Source organism: Rattus norvegicus, chromosome 18 (assembly GCF_021556685.1).
Source record: "Rattus norvegicus strain SHRSP/BbbUtx chromosome 18, alternate assembly SHRSP_T2T, whole genome shotgun sequence".
Taxonomy (NCBI): Eukaryota; Metazoa; Chordata; class Mammalia; order Rodentia; family Muridae; genus Rattus; species Rattus norvegicus.
The window spans coordinates 64,959,626-64,980,456 of NC_141551.1; the positions used below are offsets into that span (position 1 = coordinate 64,959,626).

Sequence of the window (20,831 nt, forward strand, 5' to 3'; positions counted from 1 at the left end):
TGGTGGCCTTTCCCCAAACCGCCCAAGCCAGCCTGAAAACTCTGCACCTATACTGACAGGGACCCAGCTGCTTGAGGCCCGCACCGCGTCTTCCCGGCCTCCCGGCGAGTTCTTTCACACAGCGGGAACAACACTTTTGAGTCGGAGATCAAGGCCAGACAGGGTACAGGGCGCCTGGCGCGCTCTGGGAGAAACGACCTGAGACCCACCCGCCTGCGGGACCGCCCCGGTTCCCGGAGGAGGCGTGGCTTAGCGCGCCGCCATCTTGGCGGCCTCTCTAGGCGCCGTGTTTACCACTCTATGGTCGCGCGCTCGCGCCCCGCCCCTCCCCAGTCATTGTCTGGTGGAGCAGCCGCGGCCGCAGCGCCTTCTCTTTATAAGCCGCAGTGCCCGGATGTGAATGGATTACAATGTATCTTTCAGGGAAACCTATTATTATCAATGTGACTCCTCGGGGGAGTCAATGATGGTGTTGAGGATGATGATGATGATGAGACGCCTCTAAACTTGGAACAAGTTTAGGACTTTGAAAGAGAAGAAAAAAATACAACCAACAAGACCGAAGAACAATTATAACTATCCTGTGTTGATTATTTTTTATAAACAATAAGAAAAAGTTGTCGGATTTTTTTTTATGATTACTTTTTTGGGGGAGGGGATTTTGTTTCAGTTTTATGATGGAAAATGCAAAAACCAGAGCCAAGTGCATAATCTTGTAATCTGTGGCTAACCCTGGAACAGGACTGACTACTATTTAAAATACTCTTTTGGGGGAATACACATGTGAGATACTAAGTACTTGCAGAAGATTTTTGTCTCTCTTTTTAAAGTCTCTTTCCTTGGAATATTGTGAGCATATTTGTGGCCATTGAAGGTAACGTTACAATTTGCTGTCAGAGTAAACTGTTTGTAATTGAACTGAATTTTAAGAATGTTGATTCCCAATGTTTTATTCAAACAAAAGGAACAACCGATTAAATAATTGCCAGTGGGCAAACGTGTGTGCATGCATTTCGGTGCGTACTCGCACATTTAGCAATACCAGGGTTGGGCAAATGTGTTCTTTAACATTAAAATAATGAATGCTGCGTCTACTGGGTAAAGCACGCATGTTATTACGAAAAGATAATTTTAAAGTTTAATTTTTATCCTAAAAGGTAATGTAGAAAAAGTGTGTTTAATGAGCATGAGGGCCTATAGTGGCAAATGTTGAGTTGAAAGTTGAAGTGCTTCGGAGCGCGGACTTGGAGTTAGGAACTCAAGTGTAAAAGCAAAACCATATTCATTCCCTAAAATTACCTTGGTTTTTTTTTTTTAAAAATGATTTATTTATTTAATTTTTAAAACAAAGTTTGCAGCTATACGGCTCTGTGAGTTAAAGGGGCGAAAAGAAGAAAGTCTGATTCAGATTTCGGCCCCAAACGCAAAACTATCCAAACAAAATATCCCCCCTAGTAAAAAATGTGGATGGCTTTCTGTATGGAAAAGAAAAATATTATTCGTCTTGGCAAAGTCTTTATGCATCACGTGTATTTGCAGCAAAGCAAAACTTGCTTTGCAGTGTGTGTGTGTGTGTGTGTGTGTGTGTGTGTGTGTGTGAGAGAGAGAGAGAGAGAGAGAGAGAGAGAGAGAGAGAGAGAGAGAGAGTTACAGAGACAGAGAGACAGACAGAAGTGAGAGGGGATGTAAACTCGAATCAATTTCAAAGTGCCTCCGGTGGATGAACCCGGCAAATCCTCAACTGTTCAGGCTTCAGATTGTAACTGGCGATCTGAGGGGGAAAATGAGGTGCTGGGTGAATTTTCCTTGGTGGGTTTTGTTTTTTTTTTCTTCCTCGAGACGGGGGAGGTGTTGGGATTTTTTTTTTTTTCTGGGGTGGGGGTGTTTCCTAGGCAGCCCGACCCGGAGCGCCGCGTCTCCCCGCCGGAGCCCCCCCACCCATTTCTTTGCTGAACTTGCAATTCCGTGCGCCTCGCCGTGTTCCCCCTCCCCCCTTCCCTCGTCCCCTCCCCTCCCGGGAGAAGAGAGTTGGTGTTAAGAGTCAGGGATCTTGGCTGTGTGTCTGCGGATCGGCGGCGGCGGCGGCGGCGGCGGCGGGGAAGCCGGAGCGGGCGCGGGCGCCGGCCGTTGGAGGAGGTGGTGGTGGCGGAGGCAGGGGGATAGACATGACCGCCGCCTGGGCGCCGGCGCTGCACCGGGAGCCCCTCGTCGCGCGCGGGCGGTAGGTAGCGGCGCGGCGGGGCCGGCTGGGCGGATGCGCGGCGGGGCCGGGCCGGGCCGGGCTGGGCGGCCGCACACGGGCTCGGGGCCCCGTGGTCCCGGCTGTCCCCGCCGGGGTTCGGGAGCTGGGGAGCGGCGGCGTCCCCTCCCCCGGCCTCCGCCCCCTCCGGGCCCGGCGGGCTCCCGGGCACAGCGCACTTTGCCAATGGGCCTGACTTCAATTTTTTTTTTTTACAACCCTTTCTTTCACAAATTAGGGGTGCAGGACAATTGGAGGACCCTGAGGCTCTTCTGGGCTCTCCCTCCCCGGCAACCCCACCCCCCTGTGGACCGGTTTGCACTCCAGAGACGCTGGTCTTTAATTTCTTTCGAGCTACTTTGCAGGGCGAGGGGGGGGTGGGGGGTGGGGGGGGGAGGGAGTGCTATGAGTGTGTGCGAGTGTGTGCGCGTGAGTGTGTGCGTGTGAGGGGGTGGGGTGGAGGGTGGGGGGAAAGTTGAGACCGGTTCGTGCAGTAGTTTCTCTTTTCTCTGTGATCCATTCATTTCTCGCTCTACCTCCTGTTGCATAAATGGATGCGCTGAAGAGCGGCTACCCCCCTTCTCTCCTGGATTTGGTTTTATAGTGGATGTTACTAGTTTGATCGTCTCTTTGGAAATACAATATTGCTATTTTTCCTTTTTTTTTTTTTTTTTGCTATTGCTGCCTATTCCATTAAAAAAAAAATCAAAACAAAACCCAACAACTCTCCCATTCCTTCCTCCTTTTCTACCTTAATCCCATCCGCCCCTATATCCCCCCCACCCCACCAAACCCCCCAGTCTCCAAAAATCCGATTGTGTTTTCTCCAAGGATTGGGACTGGATTTTCTGATTGCGGTTATTTCCATGTTTCTAGGTTTGTGTGATTTTGCTAAAATGCATCACCAACAGCGAATGGCTGCCTTAGGGACGGACAAAGAGCTGAGTGATTTACTGGATTTCAGTGCGGTAAGAAAGAACGGTGGAAACTAACAACAGCTGTGGAAAAAAAAAAAAAAAAACAACCCTCCCCCAACACTCCAGCTAGGCACCCATAGACATGGGAAAGACTGGGATAATTTTTAATTGGCTGAATCCTTGGAAAATGTGAGGGTCTTTTTGACAAGTTTTTTTCTTTTTAACAACTAATTTTGGGATGTGGAAAACTCAAGCTTTTTTATTTTTATTTTTTACGAGTCTAATTACTTGCCTTGATTTCGTTACCTACCAATTTCTCTATAAATAATGGAATCTCAATCCAGCAGAAAGGAAAACCAGATAACCCTCTTAAAACTATAAAGTCCACCAAAAACTTGGCCACGTCTGCACACAGAGTGCGCTGCTAACTTTGTGTCAGGCTGCACATCTGATTTACATAATATTTATTTACTTTAAAAATGGAAAATAGGCAGTAGAGGAGCTAGGTGCCCTGAACTTGAGGCGGATGGTTCTGTGTGGGTCCTCTTGACTTCCGCCTGGTCGCCTCTTCTGGGATTCTGGGAACTCCTATGCATAAATTGAGCATACATTGTTCAGTGTGCCTTGGACTATTTTAGTAAATTACAGTCTTGAAATCAGCACAAAGAGGAACTTACACACTTGTGGAGTTTTTACTACTGTACTCTCTTGGTTCTTCTTCCCTCCCCTCTGCTCCCAGACAAGTCAGGAGCATGGATGCAGTTTTAATGCCAGATGAGCTTGGTGTAACATGCGTTTTGTAAAGCAAAAGGGGGAAAAAAAAAGAATCCCCCCAAACACACAAATAAAATCCACACCACCTTCTAAGTGGGGCTCCCCCACTCTGCTCCCGCTCCTGCTGCCTGCCGAAGCTGGCTGCCACCTCTGCTGCTCCTCCCGCAGACCCCGTGGAGAAGTGGTTCTCTGAAAGTTTTGGCAGGAAGCAGTGGCCCATAGGCGGCTTTGCAGCCCCCTTTCTGCTTGTTGCACTTTCTCCATTCGCTCCTTTGCTTTTTTGCAGGCTCTGACTCGGGGAAGGTGTGTGAAACGCATTAGACTGGAGGAGAAGAGGGAAACCAGTTAGGGCGGAAATAGATGCTGGAGAGAGAGAGAGGGAGTGAAAGATTGAGAGAGAGTGAGAGAGAGAGAGAGAGAGAGAGAGAGAGAGAGAGAGAGAGAGACTTGCCTACGTTGCTCTCATGTTTGAGCTGAAGTGAGAAATTACTGCAGGTGGCATTTTGATTTTGATTTGGGTTCATGTGTGGCAGACAAGTCCTGTAACGGATGGGAAGGGACATTGCCACATTTATGTTATGCCCAAGGTTTTCAATATAAAACAAACAACTTTTTCTTCTCCTTTGTCAACGTGGTGTTTTCTAGAAAGACTGCTGTGTCCCCCCCCCCCCCCCCCAATCTATGTCTTGATAATGCCTTGGGGACTGTGTTCAGAATGTAGTAGGACTGTCTAGCCATCTAAGTCACCCGAGGAGGAGAAAGCTACAGTGGTAAAGGAGGGAGGAGGAGGTTGGAACCCCGGTGCCTGGTTTAGTTTTAAGTTGGTTGGTGACGGCTCTATGTTTTCCTAAATAATGCCTTAGCATTAACTCCAAGTTATTTATCAAGAGTGTGAGAGATCTTTGGTGAACTCTGAAGCCACGAATGTCTTCCTTTCAACCATGCCATCTCTTTGTTTTCCTTTAGATGTTTTCGCCTCCTGTAAGCAGTGGGAAAAATGGACCAACTTCTTTGGCGAGTGGACATTTTACGGGCTCAAGTACGTGAATTCTTTTCTTGGTGTGAAGTTCAATGTTCTGGGTTGTTTATTTGCTCTTTGTGTATTTTTGGCTCTGTTGGAGTGTTCTGAAAGAAGTCATTGAGTTTTAACCTATGATGATGTGGTTATTTCATTACCCACCAGCAGCAGACTCACCCCGAATGCTGCCTTTCGCAATTCAAGTGAGACCTATTTCTAAATCAGGGGAACGGTATCAGGATCCCACCACAATTTAAACGTGATTATTTATTTATTTTTTAATACGGTTGTCATTAAACATGCGAGAGTAAGACTGATGTTAATAACATGTGGACAAATCCATGTTCCCTTTTTTAAATAGAGTTGGGAAATAATCTAAATTTCATAAAAGGGGAAACAATGCCAGTTATTAGGTTCTGTGTACAATTAACCGTTTTAAAGAAAGTGGTACTTAATTTTTCAGACGAGTCTGTAAATAGCCTCATGCTAGTCTGAGAGGCCAAGAATTCATTTATCTTTAAACTATCTGGTGAATGCCTGAGCTGTTTGTTTTCTCTCCCTTATCGTTGACTTATGCAGTGAATTTAATGTTGCAGATTTGAAGAGACTTAGCATTTTATACGTGAGACTTCTTTGGGCGATGCTTCTACAAAAAAAAAAAAAAGGCAGCGGTACTCACAAAGGAATCTGTGTGCACAGTGATTATCTGGCATCTGAGGAGGAATTTTAGTATAAGGCTCTTTGAGTGTCTCCCATTAAAAGTGGGAACTGAAAATGTGACATTTCTGTCAGATGTGTTTGTCTTTTTTTTTTTTTTTTTTTTTTTAAAGAAAAGCCAGTCAGTTTTAAATAAGGAGTCAATACATGGTTGCCTGCTGTCCTTTAGGTCCAGGGTTTAAATCCATTGATGTGTCTTAAACAGCTGCAGGGTTTTAGAGTTTCTGGCCATGGTGTGTAACAGTCCACGAGGTAATACTACTTTTAAGCCAGGCTGGTAAAGTTGACCTCTTAGAGCTGTAAGAGGCTAGTGTGTTTGTCTGTCAGCTGTGGATATAATTTTTATGTATATTTTTTTTTCATCTGGTGCAACAACAACCAAAGAAGTCTGTCTGGCTAGGTGGCTTGTGTACTTTTGCGTATTTTTATACAAATAATGTCTTTTAAAACTTGGTGGTTTCCAAGTGAGTTACTTCAACTGGCTCCCATAAGTTTAGGGGATTTTTCTCTCTTCACAAGAGAGATTTTTCTGATTCACAAAATACATGGTGCCTCCTTTAATTTTTACCTTAGCATTTTTAAGGTCTTCTTTGATTAAAACTACCAATGACAGGATGTTTGCTTTTCTGTTAGTGGTTCCTTTTTTTTCTTTACTTTGGTATTAATGTTCCATATTTCAAATTTCTGTACAGTATTCTTTATATAGTTTTCAGGTCAGAAACTATTAATACGAATGCTTGAAGTAAAGATGAGGACAATGTGTTCTGTAGTCAAGTTAGTGCTGCCTGTAGACACCATCAAAATACTAACCTTATGTCTGGCAGTAATTTCCTTCATGTTTTACTTAAGAAATGTGTGTATGGTTGAAATCTGACTAAAGTGGATGTCAGGCAGGCCCAGAGTTCCACATCTTTCAGGCTTAGCATAAAATGCTGTTTGCACTTGTTGTAGTGATGGACACATTTGGAATAACTTCATTTATTGCTTTAGCAGTCATTTAGTTTATTAGGATGAATTGTAAGTATGAAATGGGTTAAATTAAAAAAGACAGTTGTTTTAGTCAGCTCACGTTCTGTGTTCATTCTCTGTTAGAGTCCTTGTTGAAATGTTGAAGTGTGGGTGGTCAGTATAGGATGGATAATCTGAGTGTGTACTAGTTCGTGTGGTAAATAGTTTCACGCATCAGAACGTATAGCTGTTCAGACAATGACACGTGTCTGTGTGTGCCTGTATGTGTGCTGTGTGTGCCTGTATGTGTGCTATGTTGGTGTATCTGTATGTGTGCTGTGTGTGCCTGTATGTGTGCTATGTTGGTGTGTGTGTGTGTGCTGTGTTGGTGTGTCTGTGTGTTTGTGTGGGGCTTGTGTTTATATATCCATCATCTCAGAAAAAGACTTCCTCCATGTTGACCTGTTAGGCTATTTCCAATGAGTAGGCAGAGGTCAAGGTGTGAGACTAAAGCTACCTGGTACCAGTGGTGTGGTTTTTCTGGACCAGATGTTTACCCTGTAAGGTTAGGAAGGGCAGGGCTCCTTTTTCCTGCCTGTCTGATGGAAACGAATTTGTATGGTGCAGGAGGATGGTGGCCGGAGTCCAGGGGCTGCACACTGTTGGTTTCCGTAGCACTTAGGGCTTATACTTCTACACATATTTCTTTTAAAGCATAACTTAAAAAAAATAATGAAAACCGCACTTTGCCCTTTAACTGGAAGCATGAATTAGGAAACTTCGGACAGAGGAATTATTTCTAAAGTTACTTCAAGTTTTATGTTCACCTTCCAGAATGGACTCAGAGAGGACTTTGAAACTTAGATTCAGGAAAGAGAATTTACTTCTAGACTCGAAGTAAATGACTCCATTTTGGAAGGGGAAAAAAAAAATTAGTGCTTGCTTCCCCACCCCCACTTCTTCTTCTAAGTAAGGTCTGGTCATATTTCATGCTGCAAGTTCCCAATAGCTGTTGATCCCATTAATACGTGATATTCGGTTCGGGAACTGGAGAGAGCGTGGGCCAGATTCTCTTTAATCTTTCATTCCACAAACATAGCTTTTCCTACCATCCTAAGAAACGGTAAGACTGCTAGGGTGAATGGACTGTAACCTGAGCTGCGGGCTGACATTCCCAGTGAGCATTTCTCACTTGAAAGCCTTTTGTCAACCCAGGAAAGGACCCGCAGTTTTTGTTTGATGTTTGCAGGTGTTCCACAGACTGCAGTAAAAACTGTTCAGCCAGGGTAGACCAGAGCTACTAGGACCTTAACTGGTGGCTCTGGGATTATTATTATCATTTTTTTCTTTTCTTTTCTTCAGAGCTGGGGACCGAACCCAGGGCCTTGGGCTTGCTAGGCAAGCGCTCTACCACTGAGTTCCCCAACCCCTCTGGGATTATTTTTAAGGGGAAGCTCTATCCTGTATGGTAATGTGTACGCAGCAATCTGATATCTGTTATATCATTGATCTTAATGTGAACTTGCCTGCCTGCTTGGAAAATCGTTCTTGTTTTTGTTAAAAAAAAAAAATGGTTGAGTTACCAAAAGAAAGTATCAGTGTGTCAGGATGGGTAGAGGTTTTATTTTCTGACATAACAGATGTGTAGTTCATCTGACTATGTTTGAGGCTTTGGGGGAGCAAAAGAGAGAAACACACTATAGTTTGGCATCATTAAAAAAAAAGTCATTTCAAAGTTGACCTACTAAACCGGTAATACCCTGAACGTCTTGTTAGGTTAGCTCTGTTGTCATCTGGGAGCCCAGGTGCACAGCGAGCCTGTGAAGGATGCTGTAGCTTGCTCCTTTAGTTCAAAAGTGGAGGGCTCTCCCCCTGTAGTTTTTACTTCTTAGTTTTTACTTCTTGGTAGATGCTGCCAAATGCCGCCGTGTTAAAACAATTAAGAGTAGTGTCAGAGCTTATCACATCTCTCTGCCGAGCCAGTTTTGGAAAAGGGGAAACCGTCCTTGGCTTTCCTGTTGGCTAGCTTACCTGTGTCCCCCATGACGTCAGAATGGTATGTCAATTGAGTAAAACTCATGGAGGGGGTAAAAAACCAACCTCAATGGGCGATCTTATAGGAGGGAAGGGGGGAAACTGAAGTGGTTCACACCCTGCATTCATTTCTACCTGTGTCAGTTGTGAGTTCTTTTGATGGTGTGTGGAGGAAATTGGTTTTTCTTAAAGGTGTTGTAGAGGAAGGAGATGCTCCCTACTTTCCTTCCTTCCTTCCTTCCTTCCTTCCTTCCTTCCTTCCTTCCTTCCTTCCTTCCTTCCTGTGTGTGTGTGTGTGCATTGTATATATTCCAGTCATGGTGGTTATGAAAGTTTTTTTTTTTTACACTAACAGAGCTGCTTCATAGATTTTGAAAAGTACAGTAGCATCAGACAGGTTATATTAGACTCTCTATTTTGGGGCGAGCTCCAGAGAAACACCTAGAACATAGCTGAGGAAGTCTAGATCACAGAGGAAGAACTTCCGCCTCCTGGCAGTACTGAAAAATCAGCGTTGACCTTGCTGTCTGTGGCCCGGCTGACCCTTTATTAGAAATAACATTGGACTTCCCACTGTTTCATTGTCAGTCAGAATGGGGTTTAAGGATGGCTGTGCTGTGTGTCCCGGAAGTAAGTGCTTTCCTGCGCTCCAGCGCCCTCTGAGCCCTTTGCTTAGGTTTGGGACTCTGTTTTGGCCTATCGCTTGTTCTCTCTAGCCTGGTGTCCCCTGTGCTCCTTTTGGAGAGCTGGGCAGAACGCAGGTGAGCTGGAATCAGAGCGTGGCTTGGTGCGTCCTGTGTTGTGTGTTTATTCAGGTGACACAGGTGAACGCACATGATACCATGCCCAGTTCACAGAAGAGGAGACTGAGGCACAGCCTTGGTGAGCCATATGCTCACAAGGCAAGACATAACGAAGTTAGGTTTAAATTCAGGCCGGCCTAGACACAAATCTTTATAGCCCTTCACATACATATGTGCACACATTCACATAGGCACACACACAGGCCCACACAAAGGCATCAAGAGCCAGGCAGCTCATATTATTTCAAGATTATATAGCTATGAAATATAATACTGAGGCCTGCTATGAGATGCTATTTATGATCTCTAGAGGAGAAAGCATTTAAAAAAAAACATATTTAAGGTACTGTTACAAATCATACCCACTATTTCTCCCGCCTCAGTATCCAGATTAAGTTACCCTTTTAAATTATGATGGATTTCCATGTGAGCTAGTATGTCGTTCCCATATTATCACATTACTTTTACAGAAAAAAAAATAGAGTGGGCATTTTAAAAGTTGTGCTTTTTTTCCCCTCTCTCTCCCATGGGAAATCTGTGTACAGCTATTTGGGTCCCCATGAAGACATTTCCAATTATATTTGTGTCAATAATCAGATCCGAAATTGCAGTAACCCAGTGTGACCTATTCATTTCTGAACAAATAAAGCTCTCTTATATTTAAATATAGGAGAAGCCCTGCAGTTCATTGTTAGGCCTTTGAATGGAAGTCAAGCTCTGTAATCCTAACTTCAGCCTGCAATCCCTAAAACGAACAGTTTGGTGGTTTGGATGTGTCTGTCACCAAACGAGTGCTTACAGTGTCACTCTTCTAAATTCAGAAGGGAAAATGGGTACTCTGTTTGACACCAACTTAAGTAAATGAACGGAGATTCAAGAACTATTGAGACTGAAACGTTTACCATATTTGATGCGTCAGCAAATTATCCTTCCCCTCCTATTGTAATGAGGAAATCACTTAAATAACAGATGAACAGGCGAAGTCACATAAACGTATATAATAGAACCATGTAATGAAAGTTTATGCTGTTAATTGCTCGAATCTGTCTTAAACGGTTAGAATCATGGAGCTGTAAAGACTTGTCCTATAAGCACTTTGGTTTTTGTTTCGAGCTTAGAATTATTCCTTTTCTGCCTCCCTCCTCCGTTTGATAAACGAAGTAATCCTGTAAGCTTTGCAGATCAAACGTTTACTTCCAATAGGAAACTCCACTTCCTATGGGGGAGTTTACAACTTTGTTCAGGGCATGGAGTTGGGTACTGGTGGCCTCAGGTCTGTGATCGCTAAGCTTGAGTGTTAGAATGCTGTCGAGGTCTGTTCCCTTAATCCAAGATAACGGATTTCGAGTTGCCTCGTGAGGAGCGGAGTGTGTTTTGAAATGTTCTTCGGTTTACAAGTCTTGAACCAGAATGTTCTTGGCCAAGCCTTCATATTATCCATACCTGTGATGTTTAAATCTGACCCTAAGAGAGACGTAATGTCTGAACGAGGACCATGTAGCAGAAGAAGCATCCCGTTCTGCTTACTTTTGTACTTTATGAGCAATTTTTTATGACCAGGTGTTCTTCAAAGTTAATTAGATCATGCTAAGTATTAGAGAAGGGAAAGCACGTTATCGGCTTTTTTTTTTTGAAAGGTTATTTTTGTTACAGGTTTCTTAATTATACTGATTAAAAATTTCAAAATTGGCCACCAAGTTTCTCAGCTTACATGGGAGTTACCCTCTTGCCAATGCGTGACCCATTTAGAGGTGGTGGAAGCTAGGTGTCTGGGTGGATGCTTTTGGTCATAACTCTATGCTTAAGAGAGACATAAGACCAGTGACCCTAGTCTTTCAGGAACGTGGGCTAGCACTTTGCTGCAAGCCATGTATGTTAAGTGTACAGATGCATGCATTCCTTTGTACCTGACGAGGCAAAACGACTGAAGAGGTTGTCATATTTACTTTCATTTCAAAAACAAATACAGGCCCAGTTAATCAGCCTATCAAATACCCAGCTGTGTTTAAAACCAGTTCCTGTGGATAGATTTTTAGGCCCCTAAGAACGCATTGTATTTAAAGGTACAGCCACTCAGTTGTTCCGATGGTTGCTTTTGTACTTAACATGTAATGAATGACTTTCTAGACTGCCATTGGTAGTAATTACTATATGTAGTTTATTAGCTGCGGTCCATTGTTAGATGTGCCTATATTGATTTGTTTTGCAAACAACCGTTCACACGTGTGGCAGTATTTGCGCATTACTGGCTAAAGAACCTGTTTCATTGGCTGATGCTGCTGTTGCCTCTGGAAACTTTGGCTCCTACATTCTTCTGTGGTGGGAAATGCCTTTGATCAGTTCTCCTAGGTGAGTTGTAATACGGAAGCCTTTTTTTCCATTCTGAAAGTTTTATACTCTGACCCTTAGGAAATCCTCAAAAACAAAAACCAAACAAACAAGCCACACTCTTATCTTTTTTACAAATAGATAATTTATGGAAAATTAGACTTGCAGCAGTATTTAGAGATGCTCTCTATTTTATGATAAAGTCTCGAGATCTTGGGAGAGGGTTAAAGATCTCTCCCCCAAGTCATGCAGTAGGTTATAACTAACACAGGGCACAAATCCATATGCCCCAAACGTTCTAGACACCAGGGCTGATCTACTATTAGTTAAGGTCTGACCTTCCAAGTACTATCAACTCTATATTTGCAATGGGAGAAAAACATATAGTCTACCATTTCTGAAAAACGTAATAAAACCGAGATGGTGCTGGATGGATACTATAATCGGGCTCGCATGTCATCGCGAGGTCTAATTTGGCTGAGGCAGTTGACGAATAACTGTTAAAGTGTATTGTGTTATTAAAAATAACATAGTGCGGCCCATGATTAAATATCAGGGCTGTAATTTAATCTCGGGGGTTCTGGTGCTGTTCATAAACCATTTGGCTTTTTTTCTGTAACAGATGACGTCAGAGCCCAGCTTGATTGAATTATGACCCTGGTGGCCGGGCACCTGCCTGTGCTTACTGCATAGCCTGTCAGCATTTCCATTGCGAGCTTTGTTTCCCCTGACGTTTTTAACTTTGAATAGTTAAACTAGTCCGGTGGTTGGAATATAAACTTACAGCCCCTTGGGAACAGACGATTTTCTCAATAAAATAGAGAAGGTGGTGACAGAGCCCCATTATGGAATACCTTCTAGAATGTTCTTCCTTGCTTTAATCTTCCATTAATTTAAACATTCCCTTTTTGGGTACTTAGCTGAATTGCAAGACCTTCAAATGGAAGGTTTTTAATCTCAAATTTCCCAAACCGGGGCTTAACTACAAAGTCTTTAAAGGAGTTTAAAATTAGGAAAGGATGGAGCTCTCTGGAGAATGTTGAAGTGATAGTTCTAGACAGTCTAGTGTTCATATTCCATAAGATGCTGAAGAGCAAGACACGAAAAACATGCAAATTGGCAACCTTGTAACTGCTTCTATCGTCCTGAAGTTGAGTAAAATTTGATAAAGGTCGAGTAGGTAAAGGGTAAAAAGGTGTATATGTTTTCATCCCATCCAGAGATCTTAGCATGGCTTCTCAGCTATGCCCCTTGGGTTTTGATACATTGGCAATGGAGATAAGGTGCTTCCATTTACCCGACTCACTCTTGAGCCATCTACACCGACTGATGGCTTATCTGATGGATTTATAATGCACATTAAGTCTACAACCCTCCTAGGCAATTGTAAGGATATAAAAGGATCAGTAGGATCAAGATGTGCCCAAACAAATCATGTAGCCCACCAAGAAGACATAGAACATGCATACAAAGTCAACATAGATCTTACAGAAGACGTGCTCACATATAAGTTAAAAAATCCTGTTTATTTGACTTTTTTTTTTTTTCAATCAACAAGATCTTGCCAGATAGCCCAGGCTATCATTGAATTTATCATCCTCCTTCCTGGCCTTCCTCAATACTTGACGTTAATGCTTGCTGCTGCTACACCTTGCCGTGGAAATGCATTTTTTTTTTTTAATTTTAGGTTTTGAAAGCTTGTTTCTTACCAGTGGACCCTACTGAGAAAGTTTCATGAACTTTTGATCCTCAAAGAGGGGGAAGCATGCTGTACACTTAGGGGTTAAATTCGTATCAAGGTGACTGTGAGTCCGGTACAGAGAACAGAAAGTAGACATAGAAAGGAAAGTGTACACGGGCCTCCCAGAGCCCATTCCAGGGGACTGTCCCCTCCTTGTTCTGCTATGGAGTCACTGTCCTCTAGTCACACAAGACATGTGCTTTGAATGCCAATTGTTTTATTGTGGCTTTTTCCCCCCTAAATTTGAATTTCCTAAGGGGTTGTAACCGATTACAACCCAGCAACCTTCCAAACTCACAAGTTCTTAATGATAACATTGAGTGTGGAAGTTGGAAGATTCTGTTTTCCAAAAAAAATTTTTTTTAATGCAAATTAGTTTCCTATTCTTCCTATGATATTCAGACAGGAATTTTTTTTTTCTTCATCCCAAATGATAGGTCCTCTGGAGAAAATTATTCATCAAACTAAATTCTGGAAATCTGTCTCTCTTTTTTTTCAATGTTTGTTGCTAAGAAGCCAATTCATATTTCTAACATGATAGAGCTTTAAAGCCCATCTCTTAAATTACAAAACGCAACATGAGCCCCACCAACATAATTCAGGAGCTGTCACACCTGTTCAGAAAGGAAGAAAACTACGTATTTAAAAGGTTTTAAGATTGCTAAGGTTCTTCATCGTTTTTATTGCCAGTGGCATCCTCATCTCCAGGGTCGGAGGTAGCAGGAAAATGTGCCAGTCATGGTTGACATGTCGTGATTCACGAGTACATTTCAAATGCTGTCCCAACGATAGTATCACTTCAGCCCATGCTTACATGGCGGTTTGTGAACAAGACGGTGAGGTAGCTGCATTCTTTTTTGAAAGAACCCATTACAGTTGTATTTCAAGCAGGAAAAACAGTGTGTGTGTGTGTGTGTGTGTGTGTGTGTGTGTGTGTGTGTGTGTTTGCATGTATCCACCCACCCTCTCCCCAAGTGTCAGAGATGAAAGTGTCCCTCTGTGACCGCACTCCAATGTAGCAGACACATCCAGTTAGAGTGGCCGCAGACTCAAGTGTTGGTTGAAATCAGTTAAGGGCAACTTGTTGATGAACAACTGCGTAAGCCACAGAACGAAAAACAAGAACAAAACCCAACATCTTCCAAAGACTAGTTTAGATACACCATGAAATTCTCTTGCCTTCCTAATGCATTCTCTTGATCTTTTCTTTCCTTTTTAAAACAGTAAGGGGTTTACAATGAAATGTTTAACATCCCATAATGTTACTCTCATAGGAAAACCTTTTCTTTTGAAATTTATTTATTAATTTATTTTTGTGTGTACTAGTGTTGTATTCGTGGGTGTGTGAGTGGAAGTTAGGGGACAACTTTGGAGACTTGGTTCTTTCTAGTTTCGTGAGGACCCTGGGAATCAAATCCAGCTCACTCAGGTTAGGGAGGACAAACCTTTGCATACTGTGCTGATTAAGTTCTGGTCAGTTGTAAACAAGTAAAGGTCTTCTGGGAAGAGAGAAACTCAATTGAAAAAAATGTTTGCATAAGATTGCCCTGTAGTCAAGCCTGGAGTACGTTTTCTTGAGGAGGGCCCAGCTCACTGGAGTAGTGCCCTGCTTGGGCCTGTGGTCCTGAGTTGTATAGAAAAGCAAATGTTAACTGATGGTTCATGCCTTGAATACCAGCACTTCAGGTAGGGGTAGGGGGATCTTTGAGTTCCAGGCCAGCCTGATCAACATGGTGAGCTCCAGGACAGCCAGGGATACACAGAGTTGTCATGAAAACCACCAACCCACAAAAAACTTCAAAAACACAAGTTGAGTAAGCAATTGAGAACAAGCCACGGAAGAATCATTCATTCACGGCCTTTGCTTCATTGCTGCCTTGGGTTCCTGTCCTGCCTTCCCTTCATGATGGATTATGACTGTAAGCCATAAGACAGAAATGAACCCTTTCCTCCCCACATCCGCTTTCAGTTATGGTGCTTCTAACCATCAAAAGCAAACCAGGACGCCTGTAGATTTTGGCCATCAGGCACTAATAATGTTTAAAATCAAATTTACATTTTCAGGCATGATCTGTTCTTCTAATTGTGAAAAGACCAGAGATGATTGTCCTCTGTGTGTGTGTGTGTGTGTGTGTGTGAGAGAGAGAGAGAGAGAGAGAGAGAGAGAGAGAGAGAGAGAGAGAGAGAGAGAGAGAAATGTGTGTGTAGTCTGTGGAGGTCAGAATAAGGAACTACTCTCTGCCTTATTTTCTTGAGCCAGTGTCTCTTACTTTACCTGAAGGTAGGCTGATGGCCGGCTAGCCCCAGAGACCATCATGTCTCCACTCCCTAGAGTACTCTGAGTAGCCAAGCTGGGGATTTGAACCGAAGTCCTCGTGTATACTCACTGGGTGGTATAACCAGCCTAAAACTGTTAGTTTTAGGTTTTTGTTCCTGCTTGAGTGACTGCCCTCTTGAGTATCTTTATCCACCAACTGGTGCACCAACCACTGAAAGCCTTTCTCATCTCTGACCTGCAACTCTTCTTGTACTTTAAATTATTATTAATTAACCTACGCATTGTGTAGGTGTGTGTGTGTACAAGCACCACATCCCACGTGTGGGAGACCAGAGGACAACCTGAGGGAAACAGTTCTCGCCTTGAATCATGTGTGTCCCAAAGAACAACTTCAACTCTGGTCTCCGGTTCAGCCGTAAGCACCTTTACCCAGCGAGCCATCTCACCTACGGCCGTCTAGTTACTTTTAGCTACTAGATTAATTTACCTTTTTATCTATTCTTTATCTTTTTTGCCTGATGGAGAACAGTTTTCCTTCTAGGCAATATGCACTTTTGTAGTGTTAAGAGAATTCTGTTTTGTTAACCTTTAAGATTCTGGTAGAATTGGGTCAAGTCTTGGTTGTCGAGAAGCTTGGGATAACACGATGGCATAATTTCTTTTTAATTTGGGAATGTGAATATGTTGATGGAACATTGATGGAATTATTAAGTATGATAAGTTTGCATGTACTCCTTTGCGTTGTCGTCCATTTATTTTGTAATTCCTGAGAGTGCCGTGTTACTGTGGGAATTGCATGGTGCTGTGAGAGATGCTGAGTTTCACCGTCTACGTTTAAGTGGGGTCTGCTACTGTTGGTGCTACATACAAATTCCGCCATGATTCATCTGGAAAGTGCTTTTAAATGAGGTGACGCAGGCTTCTGCAAAGGATGGGTTTCAAATATAGTTCAGTTTCCAATTGAAATATCAATGTTAGAGAGAGAGAGAGAGAGAGAGAGAGAGAGAGAGAGAGTCTGTATGTGTGTTTCTGTGTGTGTGTGTGTGTGTGTGTGTGTGTGTGTGTGTGTGTGTCTGTGTCAAGGAAGGAAGCTTTAGAATGAATGTGGAAGCTGGACCTTCAGGTGGGTTGTTATGAATGTGCCCTCAGATTTAGTACCCGAGTCTCTATGGGAAGTGATTATAATCATGTCCCATTTGTCATTTTTGAGCAGAAATTTAAAAATTGCAAGTGTGAGGCTGAGTTGCTTGAAAGACACTAAAGATGTCTTTTTTAAAAAAAAATCTTCATATTTGAAATTCTGTAATATTTATTTTAAATTCATACACGGTAACAGTTTTTATTTTCTTTTAATTTTATTTAATCTGTGGGTGCATGCCAGAGAGACAGAGAAAGGAAGAGACATAGACAGACAGACAGACATACAGAGAGAGAGAGAGAGAGAGAGTGAGAGAGAGAGAGAGCGAGAGAGCGAGAGCGAGAGAGAGAGAGAGCGCGAGCGAGCAGTTTTACTATGTAGTCCAGGCTGACTTAGAACTCATGACTTTTCTGTCTCAGCCTCCTGAGTGCTAGGGTTTAAAATGATTCCTTAAGTTTGAAATGTGATTGCTGAGTGTCCAGCATGTGGTGGGGCATATGCTGGGCTCTGGAAATGAATCAATGAGATGACAGGTACACTCCTGATTTGCCTAAAAAATGGCAGTTGACCCTATGGGATGTCTTAAACTAAGGCACTACATTAAGGGTACACTCACATTAAGGGAATAAATGACCTACAGGAGAGCACGTTCTACATGAGAGAGGTGAGGCAGGAGAAGCAATTGCAGTTGGGTTAGCTGACCCAGCTGAACAGTTGGGAAAGGCGACTTGAAGGGAGCATGGCTAGGCTGAAGTCTGATGGATGAAGTGGGTTAGGGCTGTGCTTCCTTGCAGAGTGAGGTGTGGTGACTGGGTAGGAGAGCATGATTGGAACAGATGCTGGAGGTGGGCAGGGCCCAGATCCTGCAAGACTGAGGATAAGTAATAGTTTGTACCTGCAAACCTTCAATTGCAGCCTAGAACTGGAATCTATGAGGTACTCAGTGTAGCTAGCCCACTAGTAGGTCTTGAAGGTGGTAGATATTCAGTTTAAGAGCTAGCTCGCTGTGTTCAGACTACCATTGGTGAATACAGTTCAGGAATTGGCTGGAGTCCTCATTTGAAATCCATGCCTTCAGCTCACAGGAGAACATTCCTATCGAGTCTTGCTTGTGCATGCATCTGTGCATGTGTGCACAGGCACACACATGTACATAACTTCCTCCAACATTTTACTAACTCCAAGGTATACAAGTCAGCTCCCCAGTGCCATTCTGTCCCTGCCCCTATGGCCACAAAGCATCATAGAAGTGCTTGTATTGTCGGAGAAAAAGGTTGGATTGATTTTGCAATTCTGTTCTTCTAGGGTACAGAAGTAAGGGTCTTCTTTAATGGCCTTTGGTAATTATGGGCCATTTAGGCTTGTTATCGCTAATGTTACAACTGTCGAATTGATTCCATTCTTCCCACTGTCTGGTGTCAGAGCACGGCCACAAGATGTTACTGACTGTGTTGGTTGGTGAACGTGAGGGTGATATGATTTATATGGCGTCTGCCTGGGTCCGTAGCATCAATATTCAATTATATTCATTCCTTGAGGTAGACCAAGGTGGAAACTAATCTCTTAGCTCTTGACTAGGAGTGAAATGAAGTTTCTCTACTTTTTTCCAAATCCCACCCTCATCCTATCTTGCTCTCTTCTAATGACTACCGGCTTCCATGGCCATGATCTCCCCTCTGTCTGTCCCCGCTCCCTTCTCTCGTGTATCTTAGTTTGGTCTTTCTTAGGTGTCATCTCTCAATCTGGTTCTTTCACGAGGCAGAATCTAGCAACACTCTGTGCATTTACTGTGCACGTTAGAGAATAGACACACCCAGGGTTCTCTTTTCTGTCTCTGCCTGGACCAGGCAGTTAGCGCTACTTAGACCTATGTCAGTTGGTGATGCTTGGCTCCTGGTCCCAAGACCTTATGGATTCACCATCATGTGGGTTCAGAAAGGCGTGAAGTGCAGAAATCATCAACTTGAAGAACAAAATTCCTTAAAGCCCCTGTCCACCGCTGGTGTTCCAAGAGCTGTGTCTGCCTCCCTGGGAGTTCTACCAACCTCTGGGAATTGACCTGAGGCTACAAGTGGAAAACCCCACAACCAAGCTCATGTCACTTGATGTGTTAACACTGAGATGCTGAAAACACGGCAGAAGGGCTCTACCCGTGAGGCACCTATAAAACGTAAATGTTTGTGTTCAGACTTGGGTTCCATCCCCAGGTCGTCCCATTTTTGTGTATTCAAATATCCAGACGTTCAAAAGTATATGAAATTCAAAACACATATCTGTTCTCAAGCCTTTCAGATAAGGGACCCTCAGCCTGTATCGTAGGACCTATTTTATCACGTAATATTTGACAGCTGCAGATGCACGTGTGACATGTTGTAAGTCCTGAAGCTTAGTCACGGAGGAATTGCTTCCGAACCCACCCACCACCCATCCACCCGTCCTACCAGGGAGAGCAGTTTCTGCGCTAGCTGCTGGCTCTCTTTCTATACTTTGTTTCTCGGTTGGCTTTCCCTTTTGTTTTTTCTGCCTGGGGTAAGCATTCTAACATGCTCCTCCCCCTTTCGTCTTCTCCTCCCCTCCCCTCCCCTCCCCTCCCCTCCCCTCCCTCCCTCCCTCCCTCCCTCCCTCCCTTCCTTCCTTCCTTCCTTCCTTCCTTCCTTCCTTCCTTCCTTCCTTTCCAGTAGTTTTATGGCACGAAGGTTGTTTTGGCTTACCTTCGAGGGCACTGGACATGGCATCGTACAGACTTCCGTCACTTGCCTTTTCTCTCTGTGCATTTTAAAGACCGGTCCGTGTTGATGCTGGTAGTCTCTTCCCACACAGGTGAACACACGCAGTTAATTTCCTTTGAACTTCTGGCTTGGTACCCCGTTTCGTGGAAGCCAAGCTTGGTTTTATTTCTCGGCTGATGCCCACACAGACTCTCAGTACGTTAGATACTTGTAAGCAGAAGTGGTAGGCTATAGTTATATACAAACTCAACACGACAAGCTTTTTTTTTCTCGAGAGTTTCTGTTGTTGTTGTTTTTTTTCCCCTGTAATCTACATTCTCACCTGCAGCATAAGAGATTATTGTGGGTGCATGTCAGTGCCTACTTTAGGTGTTAATCAAGCTCCTTAATTTGTATCTTTCTAGTAGGTATAAAACATAAAGTGTATCTCATTGTGGTTTCAATTAGCAGTGATGAGGCTTTGCATATATTTATCAACCACCATGTGGTTTCTTTCCCCTCATTGTTCCCTGGAATCTCCAGGTTCTGCATTTTCTGCTATTTATCCCACCCCCCGCCCCCGCCACCCATATCGATTTGTAGATGTTATTAGAGTTTTAAGTAACTCATTAGAGTTTCGAATAACTTGTTCCCAGTCACCTATTTTATGATCCATCTCCTCCTCCTCCTTTGCACTTCCTTTTGATAAACAGAGCCATGTAGCATATTATTATTTATTTACCTAAATGGCGTGGGTGCCCATGTGCAGGTATGTGCACAGGGGTGCGGGTGCACATGGAGGCCAGAAGCGGGTGTCGGGTTCTTCGGAACTGGAATTACAGGCAGTTGTGAGCCGCCTGTCTTGTGTGCTGGGAATCACACTTAAAACCTTCGGAAGAGCAGGCTTTGCTCTTAACTGCTCAGCCACCTCTCCAACGCTAGCAAGGGCTTTAGGATCCTCTACTCCAAGGTCAGGATTTCATGATTCTGCCTTCCCAAGTAGGTTTCCAACACTGCATTTTGTGTGGTATGTGAAGAGGGCTGGGCATACAGGATACCCATTCACTCTCCATCCTCTGCCCAGGCCTCCCCAGTGGCCTTCCTGTAGTACTTTCCATGTGTGAATTGCTTTCATTCTGGGCTCTTTACCCCGTGGAGCAGTTGTTTGCATCACCTCCACACTGGAAG

General features: G+C 43.6%; 1 protein-coding gene across 48 annotated transcripts in view; it reads left to right on the plus strand.

The window, feature by feature from the left end:
• The first annotated feature begins 315 nt into the window (after positions 1-315).
• The window catches only part of Tcf4 (transcription factor 4), a 345,898-nt gene continuing 325,382 nt past the window's right edge, over positions 316-20,831 (plus strand). For 15 of the 48 annotated variants that reach the window (XM_087593573.1, XM_087593556.1, XM_087593579.1 and 12 more), the window contains exons 1-3: positions 1,653-1,809; positions 3,116-3,207; positions 4,897-4,969. In XM_087593573.1, the coding sequence (XP_087449699.1) occupies positions 3,136-3,207; positions 4,897-4,969 (145 nt within the window). In that variant the 5' untranslated portion in view covers positions 1,653-1,809; positions 3,116-3,135. 48 annotated transcript variants of the gene reach the window in all.